Raw genomic sequence first — 22,500 nt, 5'->3', positions numbered from 1 at the left:
CTGCAACTCCAATAATGGTCATTTCTGGAGATTCTAGATGGCACCTTGAGATGGTACATTTGGACCAAGCCAGCCTTCTTCACTCCTCTCATCTTTCTTGACAGGAAAACCAAAATCTTGAACAGACCTCGACTGACTCAATCCCTTCATTTTTCATCCTGCCCAAACACCCTTAAGTAGGATTTTTCCAAACAGAAACATCTTTCTTTTTCTCGTTTTTTTTTTTACTTTTTTTTTATTCAAAAGGTTTTACAAACATTTTTACCCATACTTCCCCTCTCCTCCCTCCAACCCTCACCCTATCCCCTCCCTCCAACCCCACTTCACCCAATCCCCCCACCCCCGACTTCCCAGAGCAAAATACAGGATATATCACCTAACAATCATAAACCAGAATAAGCAAACAATCCATAAACTTCCATCCCTCCCCTAGTACCTTAACTCCCTTTATCTACTCAAAAAAAGAAAAGAGAACAAACTATTACAATTACATTCTATCCATTCTTAAGCTTTTCAATCCTTCTTCTCCATTCCAATATTCTTTCATAGACAGTCTTTTAAGTACTCTAAAGTTTCTGCTTTCTCTTTTATTAATTTTTGTATCCAATCTTCAACAGTATACAATATTCCATCTTCCAATATTTCAGTAGCAAAAGTCCAATTGCTGATATTAAAATTAAAATCAATTTACTCCCTATTATTCTTTGAAGTAATATCTTGTATAGTCCACCAGATTTATAGATCCATCATACATAATAATAAATAATATCATTTTTATCCAATCCTTAATACTCCATTTCTTAATCTATTATTATCATTACCTTATTTTTTAATCCAAATTAATTTAAATTTTAACAAATCCACATATAATCAACTAGCATTACTACAGTCACTCCAACATTTAGAATATAAATTCAAACAATACCATTTACATTTAATCCCAATTCTTCCCAATATTTCCAATACTATAAATTACCAAATAATTTATAGCCATTTTCATGCATTCCTTAATTAAGTCCATTTCTTGTTCTGTTTTTATCAAGACACCCCCAAATCAAATAATTCAGTTGTTGACAATTCAACCATATATAAACAAATAACATCATTACAGTCACATCTCCAACATTTAAATTATAAATTCAAACAGATACAAATAAATTTTACAAACTCCAAATAACTATTCTTACAAACATATATAAGTTAACAAAAGTTAATTATAATTTAACCTTTCCCATAAAGAGAAACTTTATTCACTTGAAATTGTTGCTTCTTTACTCCTTGTTCTTTACATTTAATAACCACTTGACTTGATCTTTTCTCCTTTACATCCCCTACTTTTTCCAATGCTTCTTCTGCATCAGTTTTAATCCCAACTATTTGATGCGGACTTCCAGCCTTTAATACGTTAATATAAAAATCTCTTGCTTTAGGTACTGTATTAAGACAATATCTTCTTCCTATATGATTTACTGTTAAACCAGCTGGAACATCCCATCTAAACCATATCTGACGATTTCTAAGCTCATCCACCAAAAAAGCAAAATCCTTTCTATTTCTTTTTCTCAATAGCCAGTTGAGGAACCTGGTGAGATGAATAGAATAGAATAGAAGACTCCAAGGTCCCTTCCAACTCTGTTATTCTATAATTCTATAAGACTAGCTATGATAACAGAATCTTTCAAGTTTGATTGTGCTATATACCGTTTCCTCCATCTTATAATTCAATGAACGAGGGAGTGGTCTGTCTGATCTGTTTCCAAATGTTATCTCAACTTTCTGGGCTTAAAAAGCATTTTACCCTTTGTGGCCATGACAACCCAATTTCCATCAAGCTCATCTTCCTTACTCTCTACCATACTTTTTTTCCAATGTAGCCTTTGTTGCATTTCTCAATCTTAATCAGGGGCATCCAGTAACTTAGTACTGAAGAAGCTTCTTGGGTGAGAAGTGAAACATTTTCAAAGGGAAAAAAAACCCAAGAAAGTCCAGATGCCTTTTGGAAAAGCATTTTTGGGACTTCATGTAGGTACTAAATATTAAAAGGTCTCCAACCACAGAGCTTGCAGAGTTATTACTCGCCAAGTCACAAGGGATCGGCCATGCACAATTTATGTGGCAGCAACCTCAAGGCAATCTAACTACAACCTTGCCATTAACTGACATGGTGGCTTAGTGGGTAAGAGACACTGAGCTTGTCGATCGAAAGGTTGGCAGTTTGGCAGTTCAAATCCCCAGTAATGTGTAACAGAGTGAACTCCCGTTACTTGTCCCAGCTTCTGTCAACCTAGCAGTTCGAAAGCACATAAAAAATGCAAGTAGAAAAATAGGGACCACCTTTGGTGAGAAGGTAACAGCGTTCTGTGCGTCTTTGGCATTTAGTCATGCCGGCCACATGACCATGGAGACGTCTTCCAACAGTGTTGGTTCTTTGGCTTTGAAATGGAGATGAGCACCGCCCCCTAGGGTTGGGAACAACTAGCACATATGTGCAAGGGGAACCTTTACCTTTACCTTAATTTTGAAACAAAGGGTGCTGAAGCTTCTGCCAGATCACAGTTTGTCCTAAATGGGTTGCTGTTGGCTTGTGCAGCCCTAACGTAGGCACTTTTCAGTCTGGGAAGCTGATCTAATCCAATATAGGTACTCCTCAAGTTATGACGGTAATAGAACCTGCCCTTCATGGTTATAACTTGTGACAACCATAAATCGGGTCACCCATGTAACCGAGCCAATTTTATGACCTTTTTTTTTTGGTGGCAGCCATAAAGCCACCATAGTGGTCATTAAGTAAACCAAGAGTACACTACCAACAAGTCTGATTTTCAGCAAATACCTTTATAAAAATACAACCACATGACTGTGAGAACATAGCAAAATGGCCATAAATGCAGCCTGGCCGCAAAGCGCCTGAAGTTCAGTGACATGACCGTGAGGGGGATCCAGCTGTCAGAACGTCGAATCCAGTTCACAAGTGCTCCCGGGGGCAGCCTGTCATAACTTCGCTAAACAGTCGCTACGTCGAGGACCCCCAATTTCACACAGCCTCATCTGCACCTGCACCAGGAATCCGGGAAGAAATGGTCCAAAATCCAAGTTGGTTAATGACGTATGGTGCAAAGGCCCAAGACAGGGCCTTTAGGTGGAGCTGTGGCCTAGAGGTGGAGTTCTTGCCTCACAATCAGGAGGTTGTGAGTTCGATCCTAGATAGAGGGAGATGTAGGGTATCCTGCTTGGGCAGGGGTTTGGACTAGATGACCTGCATGGTCCCTTCCAACTCTGTTAAAGTGAAGACATGAAGGGGCACAGGTGCGCGAGACCGGGAAGGCTGCCTGGGTCCACCCCTCGATACATGAGGTCTCCTGAGCATGGGATGAGGGGTGCCAGCCATCTGTCACGGATCATGGGGCAGCTGCTCAGCCAAGCGGCTCTGGGTCAGCTTGACAGATGGAAGGACGTCTGAGGCTCGTTGCCAAATGCTTGAAGCCGCAGCCACCGTCTCCCCACTGCACAGACCGCAGCTGAGGGATCAGCTGCCGGTCGGAAGGCCTACCGAAGCCCTTCCATCGCCAACGGGATATTCTCCACACGATGCTTAACAGGCCTCTTAAATCCCTCGCCCAATCAGAAGCGTGCTCTGTTTTTTTGCTTCCCGCTCTTGACTTAATTCATTCTGGCAGGCGTTTGGGCAAATCTTCTTCGGATCACAGTCGTGCGAAGGAAAAAAGGGCTCCCTTCCTCCACGAATTCAATTAAGGGAAAACTTGACAGTTGGCAAAGTAAACGCAAATCGGGCTTCTGGCTAGAAAAGGCCGGGGCAGTGAGACTGCTAGGAGGAAAGTACAGGTAGTCCTCGACTTACAACGGTTCGTTTAGCGACCGTTTGAAATTGCAATGGCATTGCAGTTGTTCAGCTACATGGTTGCTTAGTGAATCCAGCTTCTCCATTGAGTTTGCATAAGTGACTTATGACTGTTTTTCACACTTACGACAAGGTTACGTGATCAAAATTCGGATTCTCGGCAACCGGTTCGTATTTATGATGGTTGCAATGTCCTGGGGTCACGTGATCCCCTTTTGAGACCTTCTGACAAGCAAACTCAATGGAGAAGCTGGATTCACTAAGCAACCATGTAGCTAAACAACTGCAATGATTCACTTAACAACCGTGGCTAGAAAGATCGTAAAATGGGGCAAAACTCACATAACAAATGTCTCACTGAACAACAGCAATTTTGGGCTCAATTAAGTCGAGGACTATCGATACTAACTTTGTCTATTTCTCTGTCCACTTTAATAATATTCTTTCCTGAATCTAATGAACCCCAGAAAGGTTGGGGTGACAACTCACAATCCACCCAAAATATCATAGTTTATTTATTTATTTATTATTTAAATTTTTATACCGCCCTTCTCCCGAAGGACTCAGGGCGGTTTACAGGCAGATAAAATAAACAGTACTATTACAAAATAAATACTATTAAAATACCACTAAAAAACTTATTCAATTTGGCCGCAATTAAAATTTAGCAAATAATAAAACCCATTAAAAACCCATTAAAAACCCATTTAAAACCCCTTAAAAACCCACGAATTTAAAAACTAATCCAGTCCTGCGCAGATGAATAAATGTGTTTTAAGCTCGCGACGGAAGGTTCGGAGGTCCGGAAGTTGACGAAGTCCTGGGGGGAGTTCGTTCCAGAGGGTGGGAGCCCCCACAGAGAAGGCCCTTCCCCTGGGTGTCGCCAGACGACACTGTCTCGCTGACGGCACCCTGAGGAGTCCCTCTCTGTGAGAGCGCACGGGTCGGTGAGAGGTATCCGGTAGCAGTAGGCGGTCCCGTAAGTAACCCGGCCCTATGCCATGGAGCGCTTTGAAGATGTTCACCAAAACCTTGAAGCGCACCCGGAAGGCCACAGGCAGCCAGTGCAGTCTGCGCAGGATAGGTGTCACACGGGAGCCACGAGGGCTCCCTCTATCACCCGCGCAGCTGCATTCTGACTAACTGAAGCCTCCGGATGCCCTTCAAGGGAGCCCCATGTAGAGAGCATTGCAGTAATCCAGGCGAGACGTCACGAGGCGTGAGTGACCGTGCACAGGGCATCCCGGTCTAGAAAGGGGCGCAACTGGCGCACCAGGCGAACCTGGTAAAAAGCTCTCCTGGAGACGGCCGTCAAGTGATCTTCAAAAGACAGCCGCTCATCCAGGAGGACGCCCAGGTTGCGCACCCGTTCCATCGGGGCCAATGACTCGCCCCGACAGTCAGCCGAGGACTCAGCTGACTGTACCGAGATGCCGCATCCACAGCCACTCTGTCTTGGAGGGATTGAGCCTGAGCCTGTTTCTCCCCATCCAGACCCGTCGGCTTCCAAGCACCGGGACAACACTTGATAGCTTCGTTGGGGTGGCCCGGTGTGAAAAGTACAGCTGGGTGTCATCAGCGTACAGCTGGTACCTCACACGAAGCCACTGATGATCTCACCCAGCGGCTTCATATAGATGTTGAACAGAAGGCGAGAGGATCGACCCCGCGGCACCCCACAAGTGAGGTGTCTCGGGCCGACCTCTGCCCCCCTGTCAACACCGTCTGCGACCGATCGGAGAGATAGGAGGAGAACCACCGATAAACGGTGCCTCCACTCCCAATCCCTCCAACCGGCGCAGCAGGATACCATGGTCGATGGTATCAAAAGCCGCTGAGAGGTCTAATAGGACCAGGGCAGAGGAGCATCCTCTATCCCTGGCCCTCCAGAGATCATCCACCAACGCGACCAAAGCCGTCTCAGTGCTGTAACCGGGCCGGAAGCCAGACTGGAACGGGTCTAGATAGACAGTTTCATCCAGGTGCAAGGGAAACTGATATGCCACCATACTCTCTACAACCTTCGCCACGAAGGGAAGGTTGGAGACCGGACGATAATTACCTAAAACAGCCGGGTCCAGGGAAGGCTTCTTGAGGAGGGGTCTCACCACCGCCTCTTTCATGGCGGCCGGAAAGACTCCTCCACCAAGGAAGCGATCGTAATAGCCTGGAGCCAGCCTCGTGTCACCTCCTGAGTGGCCAGTACCAGCCAGGAGGGGCACGGGTCCAGTAAACATGTGGTGGCATTCAACCTCCCCAGCAACCTGTCCATGTCCTCGGGAGCGACAGGGTCAAACTCATCCCATAAAATGTCCCCAAGACCACCCTCAGCCGTCTCACCCACGTCACTGCAATCTTGGTCTAGGCCCTCCCGAAGCTGAACGATTTTATCGTATAGATAACCGTTAAACTCCTCAGCACGTCCCTGCAGCGGGTCATCCCGCTCCCCCTGATGTAAGAGGGAGCGAGTCACCCGAAACAGGGCGGCTGGGCGGTTATCTGCCGATGCAATGAGGGAGGAGGCGTAGCTACGCCTCGCTTCCCTCATTGCCACTAGGTAAGCCCTAGTATAGGACTTCACTAGTGTCCGATCAGCCTCGAGCGGCTAGACCTCCAAGAACTCTCTAGGCGTCTTCTCCGGCGCTTCATCCTCTCAACTCCTCGGAGAACCAAGGAGCCGGTTGGGACCTGCGCGGGTCAGAGGCCGCAAAGGCACGACACGGTCTAAGGCCCCGCCGCGCCCGTTCCCAGGCCGCAACAAGTTCCCCAGCGGAGCCGTGAGCCAGACCGTCAGGAAATGGCCCAAGCTCCGTCCGGAACCCCTCCGGGCCCATCAGGCGCCTGGGACGGAACCAACGTATCGGCTCCGTCTCCCTGCGGTGGTGAATGGCGGTCAGAAAGTCCAGGCGAAGAAGAGAGTGATCTGACCATGACAAAGGTTCAATGACTATTTCCTTTAAGTCCAGATCTCTCAACCACTGACCAGAGACAAAACCAGGTCCAGAGTGCCACCCCCGATGTGAGTAGGGCCATCAACTACTTGGGTCAGGTCCAAGGCCGTCATGGAAGCCATGAACTCCCGAGCTGCCGTTGATGACGAGCCGGAAGATGGCAAGTTAAAATCCCCCATGACTAAAAGTCTGGGGGTCTCAACTGCCACTCCAGCCAGCACCTCCAGGAGCTCGGGCAGGGCAGCTGACACGCAGCAAGGAGCCAGGTACGTGATCAGCAAACCCATCTGACACCTATGGCCCCATCTCACAAAGAGGGATTCACACCTGGCAATCTGAGGTACAGTGGTCTCCCTCGGCTCTAGACTCTCTAATCACAACCGCCACCCCCACCCCTACCCTGAGCCCTCGGCTGATGGAATGCACGGAAACCCGGCGGGCACATCTCAACAAGGCACACCCCTTCCGTGCCCAGCCAGGTTTCCGTGCGCCTATAAGGTCCGTGGCGCCCCTGAATAAGATCGTATATTAGGGGCCTTATTGACTACGGACCGTGCGTTGCATAACATCAGCCAAGGCCCAGGCTCTGAGGGTCTTGACCATCCGGGAACGGGAAAAGGGCGAGGATCGGGCGCGCGATCGCCTGCAAACATCGAGCGCCTCCCTAGGACGATATGATCCCCCCCTTCCGCCATATCTGCCCCTCCCACTTACCATGCAAATCAGACCACCCTCCCCAGCAGGAATGCAATCTTCCCCCCTAACCTCCGAACCCGTTAAAAAACCGTCACCAGCACGCGCAAGGAGTGGGTCCCCACCCGACGGGCTACCCCCAACGCCCGCCTAACCCTCCCTCCCTTAAAAACCCTATCTAAAACCCCAAAGGCTCTTTTTTTCGCATGCCACCTCTGTGGGTCCCAAGACCCGTCATTGAGGCCGGCCCTTGATAGTGCGGCGGGCCATTCCTGCGGCGGGGCACCTCGCAGGCGCAAGAGTTCGAGTGCTGAATATCGCATAAATAGAGTACATAAATAGAGGATAGAGGCCGACGAGAGGCGATGCTGTCCGGAGTGGTCAAATGTCATACCAAGTTCAAATGGACACCCATTGACTAAAGAAGATCAAATGGTGGCTGGCTTAAAGATGACGAAAGCTGGAACATAGGCAGAGCAACGTCCATGATGACAAAAATACTACTGCTCTGCCCAAAGCTCAGTCCTAAAATCCATGACCTGGAGGAGGTGGTGTCACTCTCCCTGACAGCGGTGTCCATAGATGATTCCAAAATAGATGTTTCCAAGTAAACACGTCCAGAATAGTTACGTCCAGAAATAGAAATAGAACTCCCTGTAGGTCACAGATCGGTCTCCAGACTTCTTCCACGGCCATAATGTACCGGCCATAAAGTGCATAAATGCATAAAATGCAGATGACAATGCAGATTACAGATGATAAGGTGTTGGAGATGATAAAACACCAATTGTAATCCCAGGAAGAGCAGGCCTAATAGGCCAGGAAAACCTCAACGCCCCAATCGTAGTAAACTCTTCTTATGAGTCCCAATCTAATGCCTTGCAGAAACATCAAAAGTACAAGCTCCATTACTCCCAACCAAATACCAACCAAATACCAAGACCTTGGAGTTTCATATCAAACCATCTAAGTGCCAAAGCCCACTGCAACTACATCACCAAAAAGGCTTTAAGAGTTGTAAACTTAATCTTGCGTAGCTTCTTCTCCAGAAAGATTACACTACTAACCAGAGCATACAAAACATTTGCTAGACCAATTCTTGAATACAGCTCGCCTGTCTGGAACCCACACCTCATTTCGGACATTAATACAATAGAGCGTGTCCAGAAATATTTCACAAGAAGAGTTCTCCACTCCTCTGATCACAACAAAATATCTTATGCCATCAGACTTGAAATCCTGGCTTTAGAAAATTTAGAACTCCGTCACCTTTGGCATGACCTGAGTATAACTCATAAAATCATGCGCTACAATGTCCTTCCTGTTGAAGACTACTTCAGCTTCAATCGCAACAATACATGAGCACACAATAGATTTAAACTTAATGTGAACCGCTCCAATCTTGATTGTAGAAAATATGACTTCAGTAACAGATTTGTTAATGCCTGGGAATGCACTACCTGACTCTGCGGTCTCTTCCCAAAATCCCCCAAGCTTTAACCAAAGACTATCTACTATTGACCTCACCCCTTTCCTAAGAGGTCTGTACAGGGCATGCATAAGAGCACAAGCGTGCCTACCGTTCCTGTCCTAATGTTCCCTTTGATTGTATCCAATTCGTATGGTTATTTCATGCTTATGCTTATATATACTGTTGTGTTTGACAAATAAATAAATAAATACATAAATAAATAAATAAAATAATTGGCATAGATCGAATTCCTTTTTGGATGTTTGAAAGCCCTACCCAGGGATCACATTCCCAAAAGTGAGTGAAGCGAGGACAAATCCAACATTAGATTTAATTTAAATTTAACAATTCTAATCAGTTCAAAATAGGATGACTCCCTATGCGTTCAGTGATTTACCTCTTCTCATCTTAAAAGGATAAATCAGCGAAAATAGTTGATTTAGCTGTGCCTTTCAATTATCCAAGCACTGCCCATAACACAAGGAAAATCAGATTTAGATACAGCATAAGAGCACAAATGTGCCTGTCCTATTGTTCCCTTTCATTATAACAAATTAACATAGTTGTTGCATACTTTTGCTTATATATATATTTTTCTTTTATAATGTGTTGATTTTCTTATATCGATGTTTATGTATACTGTTGTGACAAAATGAAATAAAAAAAAGGAGAAGTCCAAAGGAATGGAATTGGAGCCCAGCTTCAAAACAATAATATTTATCAGACAGATAAATTAGACTTCCAGAAACAGTACAGGTCAATCTCTCATATCATGAGCTACCTTCAACCATCCCCCATGTGTTGCTGATATTGTCTCCATCCTGCTTAGCTAAAGACTGGCTGGGGAGATAAGAATTGTACTTTAACCAATTGGAGAAAGTAATGTGTGTGGGTTTTTTTCCGCTTGCAAAAAACTCAGGCACACATAGTTCCGATTGGAATCTCCTTGACAGTTTTATGATGTCTATTTCTTTTCTGTGTTCTTTTTATTTTATTTTTCTTTCTGTTTCCTCTACATTACTTGCAAATCATTTTGGGAAGACAATGAAGGGGTGATATACGAACACAACCTATAAAGAGAAGAGAAGGAAGGAAGGAAGGAAGGAAGGAAGATCACAGTGTTGATCTTTAACAAATCCATTCCTAGATAAGGAAAGGAGTAATTGAGAAGGAAGGAAGGAAGGAAGGAAGGAAGGAAGGAAGGAAGGAAGGAAGGAAGGAAGGAAGGAAGGAAGGAAGGAAGGAAGGAAGGAAGGAAGATTATGGCGTTGATCTTTAACAAATCCAATTCCTGGACAAGGAAAGGAGTAATTGAGAAGGAAGGAAGGAAGAAAGGAAGGAAGGAAGGAAGGAAGGAAGGAAGGAAGGAAGGAAGGAAGGAAGGAAGGAAGATTATGCTGTTGATCTTTCAGAAATCCAGTCCAGGATAAGGAAGTGGCAAAGAGGGTGTCCAATGGAGAAAGTGCAGAATAATGGAAGCCCATCTGCTTACCAGAAGGAATGGAGAATTGGGAGAGAAAGGAGAGCCCCCCTCCCCCCAATTGTTAATTCTGCAGTTTTCTAATCCCACTCCCACCTTGCCAGTCTCCCCCCAGTCTCTGCACGGCCCATTAAGGAAAGCTCCTTATCATTGGGTGTGTGGGGGGGAGGGAGTTAGATCAGAGCAGCTGGTAAGAGGATTGGTTATCTCTACAGCCTGGGGAGCCCAGCTTAGGTGCACTCAATCCCCGGGCCGTATGTTGTCGGCTTGTTGGGGTCATGTTGATGCCGGGTGGGGGAGAGAAGGCTTTTGTAGCAAGAGAAGGAAAGTCAGCCCATCACATCCCTAGCTAGTATTTGTCTTAATAAAAGGAGAATGTTTGTAGCTCAGAGTTAGAATGAGGGGTCCTTGGTGCTCTCTGAGCTTCCTTGTTTTCTCACAGATCTTTCATTACCAAACTAGGTAACATCATCAGGGCTGGTGAAGAGTAGGATTTGCTCTCACTTTATATTCTAATGGGTTGCCCTATCAGTGTTGGTGAGGGATGTCGTACAAGATCTTCGGTTGGACTGTTTACTGTTGGCTTGTTTGGCAGTTCCTTGATTGGGGTATTTTTTTTAGTTTTGGATTGTTGTCCTGAGGTTAATCTCGGAGTTAATCTACGCTGATTGCTGGTGGTCTTTTTTGCTTGTTGATCTATTCTTTGTACTATTTATCTTTTTCTTCTTATCTCTCCAACTGCAAAATCTTCCCTTCTCTTATCCTATCAGGGGCCTTTTTCCCAATTTCCACCTCACCGTGGCTCAAGGAGGGCCTTCTTTCTGACATGTCCCCATGACACTGACTTCATCTGGTCCCGAGGTCTCCAACCTTGGCAACTTTAAGAATTGTGGAGTAAAGCGCCAACTCAGTAAGCTCAAACTGCCCAAGGAGCTGCTGATCCAGTTCTACAGAGGAATTATTGAGTCTGTCATTTGCACCTCTATAACTGTCTGGTTCGGTTCTGCAACCCAACAAGAAAAACACAGACTTCAGAGGATAATTAGAACTGCAGAAAAAATAATTGCTACCAACTTGCCTTCCATTGAGGACCTGTATACTGCACGAATCAAGAAGAGAGCCGTGAAAATATTTGCAGATCCCTCGCATCCTGGACATAAACTGTTTCAACTCCTACCCTCAAAACGACGCTATAGAGCACTGCACACCAGAACAACTAGACACAAGAACAGTTTTTTCCCGAAGGCCATCACTCTGCTAAACAAATAATTCCCTCAACACTGTCAGACTATTTACTGAATCTGCACTACTATTAATCGTTTCATAGTTCCCATCACCAATCTCTTTCCACTTATGACTGTATGACTATAACTTGTTGCTGGCAATCCTTATGATTTATATTGATATATTGATCATCAATTGTGTTGTAAATGTTGTACCTTGATGAACGTATCTTTTCTTTTATGTACACTGAGAGCATATGCACCAAGACAAATTCCTTGTGTGTCCAATCACACTTGGCCAATAAAATTCTATTCTATTCTATTCTAATTGAGCAGGAAGGAAGAAAGGAAGGTAGATTATGGTGTTGATCTTTCTTTCACAAATCCATTCCTGGATTAGGAAGAGAGTAATCGAGGAGGAAGGAAGGAAGGAAGGAAGGAAGGAAGGAAGGAAGGAAGGAAGGAAGGAAGGAAGATAGGAAGATTACGGTGTTGATCTTTCTTTCACAAATCCATTCCTGGATTAGGAAGAGAATAATCGAGAAGGAAGGAAGGAAGGAAGGAAGGAAGGAAGGAAGGAAGGAAGGAAGGAAGGAAGGAAGGAAGGAAGGAAGGAAGATAGGAAGATTACGGTGTTGATCTTTCTTTCACAAATCCATTCCTGGATTAGGAAGAGAGTAATTGAGAAGGAAGGAAAGAAGGAAGAGAGGGAGGGAGGGAGGAAGTTGAAGTCCACAAATCTTAAAATTGCCAAGGTTGGAGATCCCTGATCTGGTCCACAGCCTGCTATGGATGCAAGCTGAGGTCATATTGACCTGTACCCACAATGGCAGTCTTGTCCATTCTTGAACCTGGAGACAACCTGAAGACAGGTGAAATCTGCTAGTTCAGGGCTGTCAAACTCAATCCCATCATGGGCCATGTTGGGGTTTTGTTTGCCCTTGGGGGGCTGGGGTGGGCATGGCCTAGTCGACACAGTTGACTGGGTGGGCGTGGCTGGGCTCAGGATGATAGGGACTAGTCTCTCGCCGTGTCTGCGGGACAACTCCGCGGCCTATCGTGTTTGATGCCTCTGTGCTAGGTTTATTCCTTTTAATTTGGAGGAAAGTCAAGGAAAATAACTTGAAGCAGGGACCACAGAGGGAGGAGATGTGACAGCAACAGGGTTTTGTTTTTTTTTGAATTTATATCCCGCCCTTCTCCGAAGACTCAGAGCGGCTTACAATGTGTTAAGCAATAGTCTTCATCCATTTGTATATTATATACAAAGTCAACTTAATTTTGTGCCTGTGTCATGCACTGCTGGCCCACTCAGAGATGTTGTTTTCTGTGGAGATTTAAATATAAAAAATGTCCTCAGCATTCATGCAGCGACCTTTGAAAGTTACAATGCCAGTGTCTTTATGGCCAATTTTCACACTTACGACTGTTACAACATCCCCATGATCACAGGAACAAAACTGGGGCGCTTGGCAACTGACATGTACTTATGACTGCTTGATTCACTTCACAACTGCAGTGATTCGCTTAACAAGCATAGCAAACAAAAAGTCATAAAATGGAGCAAAACTCACTTAAAAACTGCATTGCTTAGCAAAGGAAATTTGGAGGTCAGTTGGAGTTGTTAGTCAAGGACTACCTGTAAGGATGGCCACACTTTCTGACTTTTAAATCTTCTGATTTATTTAAATCAGGGGTCTCCAACCTTGGTCCCTTTAAGACTTGTGGACTTCAACTCCCAGAGTCCCTCAGCCAATCAGGGGTCTCCAACCTTGGTCCCTTTAAGACTTGTGGACTTCAACTCCCAGAGTCCCTGAGCCAATCAGGGGTCTCCAACCTTGGTCCCTTTAAGACTTGTGGACTTCAACTCCCAAAGTCCCTGAGCCAATCAGGGGTCTCCAACCTTGGTCCCTTTAAGACTTGTGGACTTCAACTCCCAGAGTCCCTGAGCCAATCAGGGGTCTCCAACCTTGGTCCCTTTAAGACTTGTGGACTTCAACTCCCAAAGTCCCTCAGCCAGCAAAGCTGGCTGAGGAACTTTGGGAATTGAAGTCCACATGTCTTAAAGGGACCAAGGTTGGAGACTCCTGATTTAAAGAATACTTTTATGGTTTAAAGAAAGTTTAAAATCAGAGAAGTCCTCTTATACTGGTTGACATGAATGTATCTGGCTCATTTTGAATGGTTACTTACTATGGTTTGGGTGCAAAGACAGGTGGTCCATGACTTACGACCCCAACCGAGCCCAAAATTTCTGTCACTAAGTGAGACATTTGTTAAATGAGTTTTGGCCCATTTTATGACCTTTCTTGCTGCGGTTGTTAAGTGAATCACTGCAGCTGCTAAGTTAGTAACACGGTTGTTAAGTGAATCTGGATTCTCCATTGACTTTGCTTGTCAGAAGGTCGCAAAAGGGGATCACGTGACCCCGGGACACACAAATGGTCACAAGTACCGGGGACCGGGGTGGCTCAAGGCTGTAAGAAGCCTGTTATTAAAACCAGCTGCCTGCAATTACTGCAGGTTCAAGCCCCACCAGGTCCAAGGTTGACTCAGCCTTCCATCCTTTATAAGGTAGGTAAAATGAGGACCCAGATTGTTGGGGGGAGGGGCAATAAGTTGACTTTGTAAATATACAGATAGAATGAGACTATTGCCTTATACACTGTAAGCCGCCCTGAGTCTTCGGAGAAGGGCGGGGTATAAATGTAAACAAACAAAAAAAAAAAGTACGAGGTGGTTGCCAAGCGTCTGAATTTTGACCACATGACAGAGGGGATGCTGCCATGGTTTTAAGTGTGGAAAACAGTCATTAAATGAATTCTGCCCATTTTTGCGACCTTTCTTGCCACCATTGTTAAATGAATCCGTGCAGTTGTTAAGATGGCAAGACGGTTGTTAAGTGAATCTGGCTTCCCCATTGACTTTGCTTGTCGGAAAGTCTCAAAAAGTGATCACATGACCCCGGGACACTCCAATCATCATAGCAATAGCAATAGCACTTAGAGCAGTGGTAGTCAACCTGGTCTCTACCACCCACTAGTGGGCATTCCAGCTTTTATGGTGGTTGGTAGGGGTTTTGTCCGATACTGAAGCACTTCCCTTTTTTTTAATTTAATTGACTTTAAAAAAAAAATTCATCGCATTATTTAAAAGCATTTTCATTAGGTTTTCATAAAATTTCCCGTGGCAATTTAAATTTCTGAAAATACACTATTTGTATCGCCCGCGCGTAAGTTTAGTTCACGTTACATAAGTTAAACTAAATGGTGCTATAGTGTGACAGCAAACAAAAGAGCCTCGTCCCAGAATAGCTCGCGCATCTCCCCCCCCACACCACCCAGCTGTAACAGACAAGCAGAGCTGGTAGCCAGTGCCCCTCCAAAACCCAATCCATGATGCGCGAGAGGCATGCGCAGACAATGATACACGGCACATTACTGTGGAACTGGTGGGCGGTTAGAAAATTTTACTACTAACAGAGATACAAAAGTGGGCGGTAGGTATAAAAAGGTTGACTACCCCTGACTTATATACACTTCATAGCAGTGGTGGGTTTCAAAAAATTTTTACTACCGGTTTTGTGGGTAAGGCTTGGTGGGCGTGGCATAGCTTGGTGGGCGTGGCTTGGTGAGCATGGCAGGGGAAGGATACATTAAAATCTCCATTCCCTCCCCACTCCAGAGGAAAGTTACTGCAAAATCCCCATTTCCTCCCAATCAGCTGGGACTCGGGAGGCAGAGAATAGATGGGGGTGGGGCCAGTCAGAGGTGGTATTTACCGGTTCTCCAAACTACTCAAAATTTCTGCTACCGGTTCTCCAGAACTGGTCAGAACCTGCTGAAACCCAGCTCTGCTTCATAGTGCTTTTTCAGCCCTCTCTAAGCGGTTGACAGAGTCAGCTTATTTGCCCCCAACAATCTAGGTCCCCATTTTACCCACCTCGGAAGGATGGAAGGCTGAGTCAACCTTGAGCCTGGTAAGATTTGAACTGCCGAACTTCAGCCAGCAGTCAGCTGAAGTAGCCTGCAGTGCTGCACTCTAACCACTGCCCCACCTCGGCTCTCCATAAATATGTCATAAATATGAACCAGCTGCCAAGCATCTGAATTTTAATCACAGGACCATGGGGAAACTGGAATGGTCATAAGCGCGAAACATGGTCCTAAGTCACTTTTTTCAGGGGCGTTGTAATTTGGAACGGTCACTAAATGCACTGTTGTAAATTGAGGACTACCTGTATTGTATTTGCCCATTTTCGAGGGACCCCAGTAGGATATTATCCCCGTTGCCATGAAAAAACTCCACCTGAATTTCCTGCAATCCAAATTTTCGCAAAAGTACTTTTTCAAAACACAGCTGTTTTTCCTTGAAGACATTTTGCTTCTTATCCAAGAAGCTTTTTCGGATCAAGGAAAAAACTAAGAAAATCCAGTTGCTTCTTGAAAAAGCACCTTTGGGATAACCATGACCTGGAGATTGAGAATCTCCATAGACATGCAGCGCAAATTGCTATGTATTCTTTCTTTCTTTCTTTCTTTCTTTCTTTCTTTCTTTCTTTCTTTCTTTCTTTCTTTCTTTCTTTCTTTCTTTCTCTCTCTCTCTCTCTCTCTCTCTCTCTCTCTCTCTCTCTCTCTCTCTCTTTCTTTTTTTTGCCTGATCTGATGGCACTCCACAAAATAAACTCTTCCAGCTCAAGGCTTTTTGTTTTAATTAGCCATTTTTTTCTGGCCTACTTTCCTGTTATTTAAAGGCATGGCACTCATCCACTCTGCTAGTCCCTAATCTCAGATGTCAGCTTCCCAATTTTCAACTGCAGGCCTATTGATCCAGCAAGCTGGAAAGGAACAGAAGGCAATCTAAATTAATTTCCCGCAGAGAAAACGGGAACACTTTCCCTCTTAAACTCTTCCAGTAGAAATCCTTCTGTGCAATCCCGTTAGAGCATTTTCCCAGGGCAAAAAAAAAACACACCCCAGCACAATTTTCAAAATGAGGTTTGCAAAGATCCAAAGACAAAACAGGAGAGCCTGTAAATCAAACATTTTAGGAAGAGTGTCCTTGTAAGAAATTGGGTGCGTCTAGACTTCTTATCTCACTTGTTTCCAGATTTAATCTAGAACTCAAGAGTTCTAAAGTTGCTGGATGACCTTAAAAATTACATAGCAGTAGGCCTGTTGCTAAGCAAGATCATTTTAAAGTGAGTTTTGCCCTATTTTATAACCTTCCTTGCGACAGTTGTTAAGGGAATCACTGCCGTTGTTAAATTTAGAATTTAGAGTAACAGAGTTGGAAGGGACCTTGGAGGTCTTCTAGTCCAATCCCCTGCTTAGGCAGGAAACTCTACACCACTTCAGACCAATGGTTATCCAACTTCTTCTTAAAAACTTCCAGTGTTGGAGCATTTACAACTTCTGGAAGTAAGTTGTTCCACTGATTCTAACTGTCAGGAAATTTCTCCTTAGTTCTAAGTTGCTTCTCTCCTCGATTAGTTTCCACCCGTTGCTTCTTGTCCTGCCCTCCGGTGCTTTGGAGAATAGCTTGACTCCCTCTTCTTTGTGGCAGCCCCTGAGATATTGGAACATTGCTATCACATCTCCACTAGTCCTTCTCTTCATCAAACTACTAGACATACCCACTTGCAGCAACTGTTCTTTATATGTTTTAGCCTCCAGTCCCCTAATCATCTTCGTTGCTCTTCTCTGCATTCTTTCTAGAGTCTCCACATCTTTTTTTTATATGGTGGCAACCAAAACTGGATGCAGCGTTCCAAGTGTGGCCTTACCAAGGCATTATAAAGTGGTATTAACATTTCACGTGTTCTTGATTCTATCCTTCTGTTTAACATGGTCAACATGGTTATCTAACCATGTTAATTAACACTGTAATTAACATGATTGTTATAGTAAATCTGGCTTCCCATTGTCAGAAGTTCACAAAAGGTGATCCCGTGACCGTCATAAATACGAGTCAGTTGCCAAGCATCCTAATTTTGATCGCACGACCATGGGGGATTGCTGCAACAATCATAAGTGTAAAAAATGATCCAAAGTCACTTTTTTCAGTGCCTTTGTAACTTCAAACGATCACTAAAGGAAGGGTTGTAAGTCAAGGACGACCTGTAGTCCAGTCCTCCTTTGATCTCTTGCCACTCTGTCTCTGGATGCTGGTGGCCGCTTCGAAGATGTTCTCATTTCTCTTGCTTGTCCCGAAGGTGCTTTTTCTGAACTTTCTTGTGTTTTCTTTTGAAGACGTTTTCGCTTCTCATCCAAGAAGCTTCTTCAGCTCTGACCGGATGTAGGGGGATGGAAGGATTTATAGTCCTTGCAGACAGCTGGTTATTTGCATCAATTTAGAGGGTCGCTGAAGCACTTGGAGATTTATCTGTGTCCTCAGGGCCACCTGAGAAGTGCAAATGGTTCCTGTAGTCTGCAGTTTTTTATTTTTTATTTTATTTTGGAAACCCATTCCTACTCTCACGTCATTCAAAGCATTTTCATCCCAAACTGTATAGCTAAAAGTCCCGAGGATGCAGATAAAGTGCTTCAAGGACCCTCTAAAAGAATGCAAATGACCAGCTGTCTTGCAGGCAATGTAAATCCATTCCCCACTATCCTGTCAGAGCTGAAGAAGCTTCTTGGCTGAGAAGTGAAACGTCTTCCGAAGAAAAACCAAGCAAGTCCAGTTGCCTCTTGAAAAAAAAAAAGCTCCCTGCCTGCCGTCCCTGTCCTAATATTCCTTTTTAACTTCCTCTTTTCATGTATCCAAATTATGTTTACACTTTTACCTGTTATCTTATATATCGATTGACAAATAAAGAAATAAAATAAATAAACCATGACCTGGATGACTGAGGATCTCTACAGAATGTCTCTTGCTTGGTTTTGCTTCTCCTCCAAAAAAACCAAGCCCCCAACCCACCCCGATTTCCAAACCCCGTTATTCCAATCCTGGCCTCCTCCTCCTCCTCCTCTTCCTCCGGCCCCACTTACGTGTCCGACTCGTCTTCTTCACCTGGGCGGCTCCGCGTCCCCCCTCCGCCTCCGCCGCCTCCTCTGCTCCTCCGCCGTCCTCGGTTTGGAGGAGGGCAATTCTCAACCCGGCCACTAGGCGGGGGAAACTTAAAAAGCCCCCGCACGGCTCTGCCACTCGCTGGAGAGCTTGCAGGACCCCGGCTGGGATCTCTTGGTCCTCTTGGGGGGCCACCCCAGAGCCTCCCCGACCCCAGCGGCTCTCGATTTCCGAGATGTGGACGGTCCCCTTGCGTTGATCGTCCAGGATTTCGAATAGGATCCGGAGACTCTGGAGGAAGGGGCGAGGCAGGCGGGAGCCACTAGGAGGAGGGTCTTCTGCGATGGGGGGAAGAGAAGGGGTCGCCAGCCCCCCAGAATTCATCGGAATGGCGTGGGGGCCCCGAAAGGCGTGGGCGTGGGGGCGGCTTAAATTTGGGGCGAGGGGCTTGAGCAGCCCCCTTCTTGGCAGGGGCGAAGAAAGTTGGAAGTTCTTGGAATGAGGCTGAAAAGATGGGAGAGGTGCAATAATTCTGGCCGGGCAGAGAAGCGGAATCGGGAGTTAACGGGGCTCCGTGGGAAGGACGCCGGCGGACGGGTTGGTCAGGGCAAAAGAACCGGGCAACCAAAGCATCCCCGCTTTCTCCCCACTCTCTCTTTTTTTTCTCCCCCCCCCCGCCCCCGCTCGCCCCGGCAGTCAGACGTGAAGATCTCTGGTTTGACCCAGTCGAAAGATCCGATGGGATTGGGTCATGTGACCCTGTCGGATAATCACCCTGGATGCCAGACGATTAGCAGCTCTGCTAATGAGGTGGATTCCTCTCTCTCTCTCTCTCTCTCTCTGTCGAGTGACCAGGGAGGGGAGGGGAGAGGTGGGGGAGAGTTTTCGCATTCTGTGGTTGAAAGTTGCTAACCGAAGTGTCAGATCAGTAGTCTCTTTCTTCCTCTTCCTCTTCCTCTTCTCCCCTTCTCTGATTTACAAACTACAGAATAATAGTCTCTTCCCATAATCCTAAAAGCTTTAACCAAAAACTTTCTACTATTGACCTCACCCCATTCCTAAGAGGACCATAAGGGGCCTGCATAAGCGCACAAACGTGCCTACCGTTCCTGTCCTATTGTTTTTCTTTTCTTCTTCCTATATATGTTTATATGGTTATATACTATATAATCTTTTTGTATGATGTGACAAAAATTAATAAATAAATAAATAGAGGTGGAAGGGACCTTGGAGGTCTTCTAGTCCAACCCCCTGCTCAAGCAGGAGAGCCTATATCGTTTTAGACAACTAGCTGTCCAATCCCTTCTTAAAAGTCTCCCCTGATGAAGCACCCACACAGCTTCTGAAGGCAAAGCTGTCCCACTGGTTGATTGTTCTCACTGTTAGGAGATTTCTCCTTTAGTTCTAGGTTGGTTCTTTTCTTGGTTGGTTCTTCCCTTGGTTAGTTTCTTTCCAAGGTTCTTTCCTTGGTTAGTTTCCATCCATGGCTTCTTGTCTTCTGATGCTTTGGAAAATAGGTCGGCCCCCTCTTCTTTGTGGCAGCCCCTTAGATACTGGAACACCGTTATCATGTCACTCCCTAGTCCAGGGGTCCCGAAACGTGGCAGCTTTAAGACTTGTGGACTTCAACTCCCAGAATTCTCCCCAGGCAGCATTCTGGGAGTTGAAGTCCACAAGTCTTAAAGCTGCCAAGTTTGAAGACCTCTGCCCAAGTCCTTCTTTTCATTAGGTTGATCTAATCTAATCATAATAGAGCTGGAAGGGACCTTGGAGGTCTTCTAGTCTAAGCTCCTGCTCAAGCAGGAGACCCTATATATACCATTTGAGACAAGTGGCTGTCCAGTCTCTTCTTAAAAGTCTCCAGTGATGAAGCATCCACAACTTCTGAAGGCAAACCATCCCATTGGTTGACTGTCCTCACTGTTAGGAAATTTCTCCTTAGTTCTAGATTGCGTCTCTCTTTGATTAGTTTCCCTCCATTGTTTCTCGTCCTGCCTTCTGATGCTTTGGAAAATAGGCTGATACCCCTCTTTGTGGTAGCCCCTCAAATATTGGAACACTTCCCACACCTTCATCGCCAAACCTACATCAGGAAATTCCTTATCTGGCCAGCCACGTTCACAAAATCATCTGCAGAGTTTCCTGTTTCCAGAATACTTCCTCAGCCTACTGTAGATAGTTTCAATTTTTTTTAATGCAGAAGGCAATGGAGTAGAAGTGTTGAAGTTGTAGAGTCCATGGTTGGTCCCTGGCATCTTTGTCACATTTTGGGGGCTTTGCCCAAAGCGATGCCTTCATTTGAACCACAATGACCAAGTTCACACAACATACCAAGCCCAAATTGAAGCAAGCCGTCATCCATAGGATGAAGTGAGGGAGAAGGTTGAGAGAACCCAGTTTGTCTCCGCTGGATGCTACTATGGCTTCAAAGTGCTTTAGGATGAAAAGGAGAAGAAGCCTTGAGTCACTGGGAGACAGGTTGCACATAAATATAAATGATGATAGTAATGATGTTGATGATACAACGATGCAAACATGAATCACCCAGCTCTGAAAATGCAATATTCTGCTTTCACGTAAATCTCTCCTTCCTTAAGTAAAACCGACAACTCCCTTGGGAGGTGGAGAGTGCACGCAGAAAGAAAGCAAATAGTTTTATACTGTATTAATATAAGAAAAGCGAGTTTTCAAGGTTAAAAAGAATCAAGAGAAGTCCAATTTTTACCATCTTTGAAAGTAAATAAAATTAGCTAAGTTCTCTCAGAAGGTGGCAGTGTCCAGCCAAATTTGATGGGTTCCATCATCACCTTTCAGCAAAGTTCAACTCCGAGAAGCAGTTTGATCTAGTGGTTAAGATACCAGGCTAGAGTCCAGGAGACAGTGAGTTCTACAGAGGAATTATTGAGTCTGTCATCTGTACCTATATAACTGTCTGGTTTGGTTCTGCAACCCAACAAGACAGACACAGACTTCAGAGGATAATTAGAATTGCAGGAAAAATAATTGCTACCAACCTGCCTTCCATTGAGGACCTGTATACTGCACGAATCCAAAAGAGGGCTGGGAAAATATTTACAGATCCCTCACATCCAGGACATAAACTGTTTCAACTCCTACCCTCAAAACGACGCTATAGAGCGCTGCACACCAGAACAACTAGACACAAGAACAGTTTTTTCCCCGAAGGCCATTACTCTGCTAAACAAATAATTCCCCCAACACTGTCAAAATATTTATTAAATCTGCACTACTATTAATCTTTTCATCGTTCCCATCACCCATCTCTTTCTACTTATGACCGTATGACTGTAACTTTGTTGCTTGTATCCTTACGTTTTATATTGACTGTTTCCTAATATGATTTGATTGCTTATTTGTACCCTATGACTATCATTAAGTGTTGTACTTTATGATTCTTGATGAAGGTATTTTTTCTTTTATGTACACTGAGAGCATATGCACCAAGACAAATTCCTTGTGTGTCCAATCACACTTGGCCAATAAAAAATTCTATTCTATTCTATTCTATTCTATTCTAGATCCACTTTAGAAATGAAAGACAGCCAGTCATTCTCTCTTAGCCCAACCCACATCACAGGATTGTAGCTGTGGGGAAAATAGGAGGAGGAAGGAATATTAGATATGCTCACTGCCACGAGTTATTTATAAAAAGTAATGAAAGTGGGATTTTAAAAAAAAATCTCTTAAAAAATTCAGACTTGCTTCATTCTTGGATAAGAGACCCCACCCTATAGAATAGAATTTGATTGGCCAAGTGTGATTGGACACACAAGGAATTTGTCTTGGTGCAT

At 45.0% G+C, this 22,500-nt stretch overlaps 1 protein-coding gene across 1 annotated transcript in view; it reads right to left on the bottom strand.

Moving 5' to 3' along the window:
• The window catches only part of SAPCD1 (suppressor APC domain containing 1), a 39,271-nt gene extending 20,077 nt beyond the window's left edge, over positions 1–19,194 (bottom strand). The window contains exon 1 of the mRNA XM_058173046.1: positions 18,670–19,194. Coding sequence (XP_058029029.1) covers positions 18,670–19,072 — 403 coding nt within the window. The 5' untranslated portion in view covers positions 19,073–19,194. The remainder of the gene's footprint in view (positions 1–18,669) is intronic.
• Positions 19,195–22,500: the final 3,306 nt, after the last annotated feature.

The sequence above is a fragment of the Ahaetulla prasina genome, chromosome 2 (genome assembly GCF_028640845.1).
Source record: "Ahaetulla prasina isolate Xishuangbanna chromosome 2, ASM2864084v1, whole genome shotgun sequence".
NCBI lineage: Eukaryota > Metazoa > Chordata > Lepidosauria > Squamata > Colubridae > Ahaetulla > Ahaetulla prasina.
This window is presented reverse-complemented; position numbering and strand designations above follow the sequence as displayed.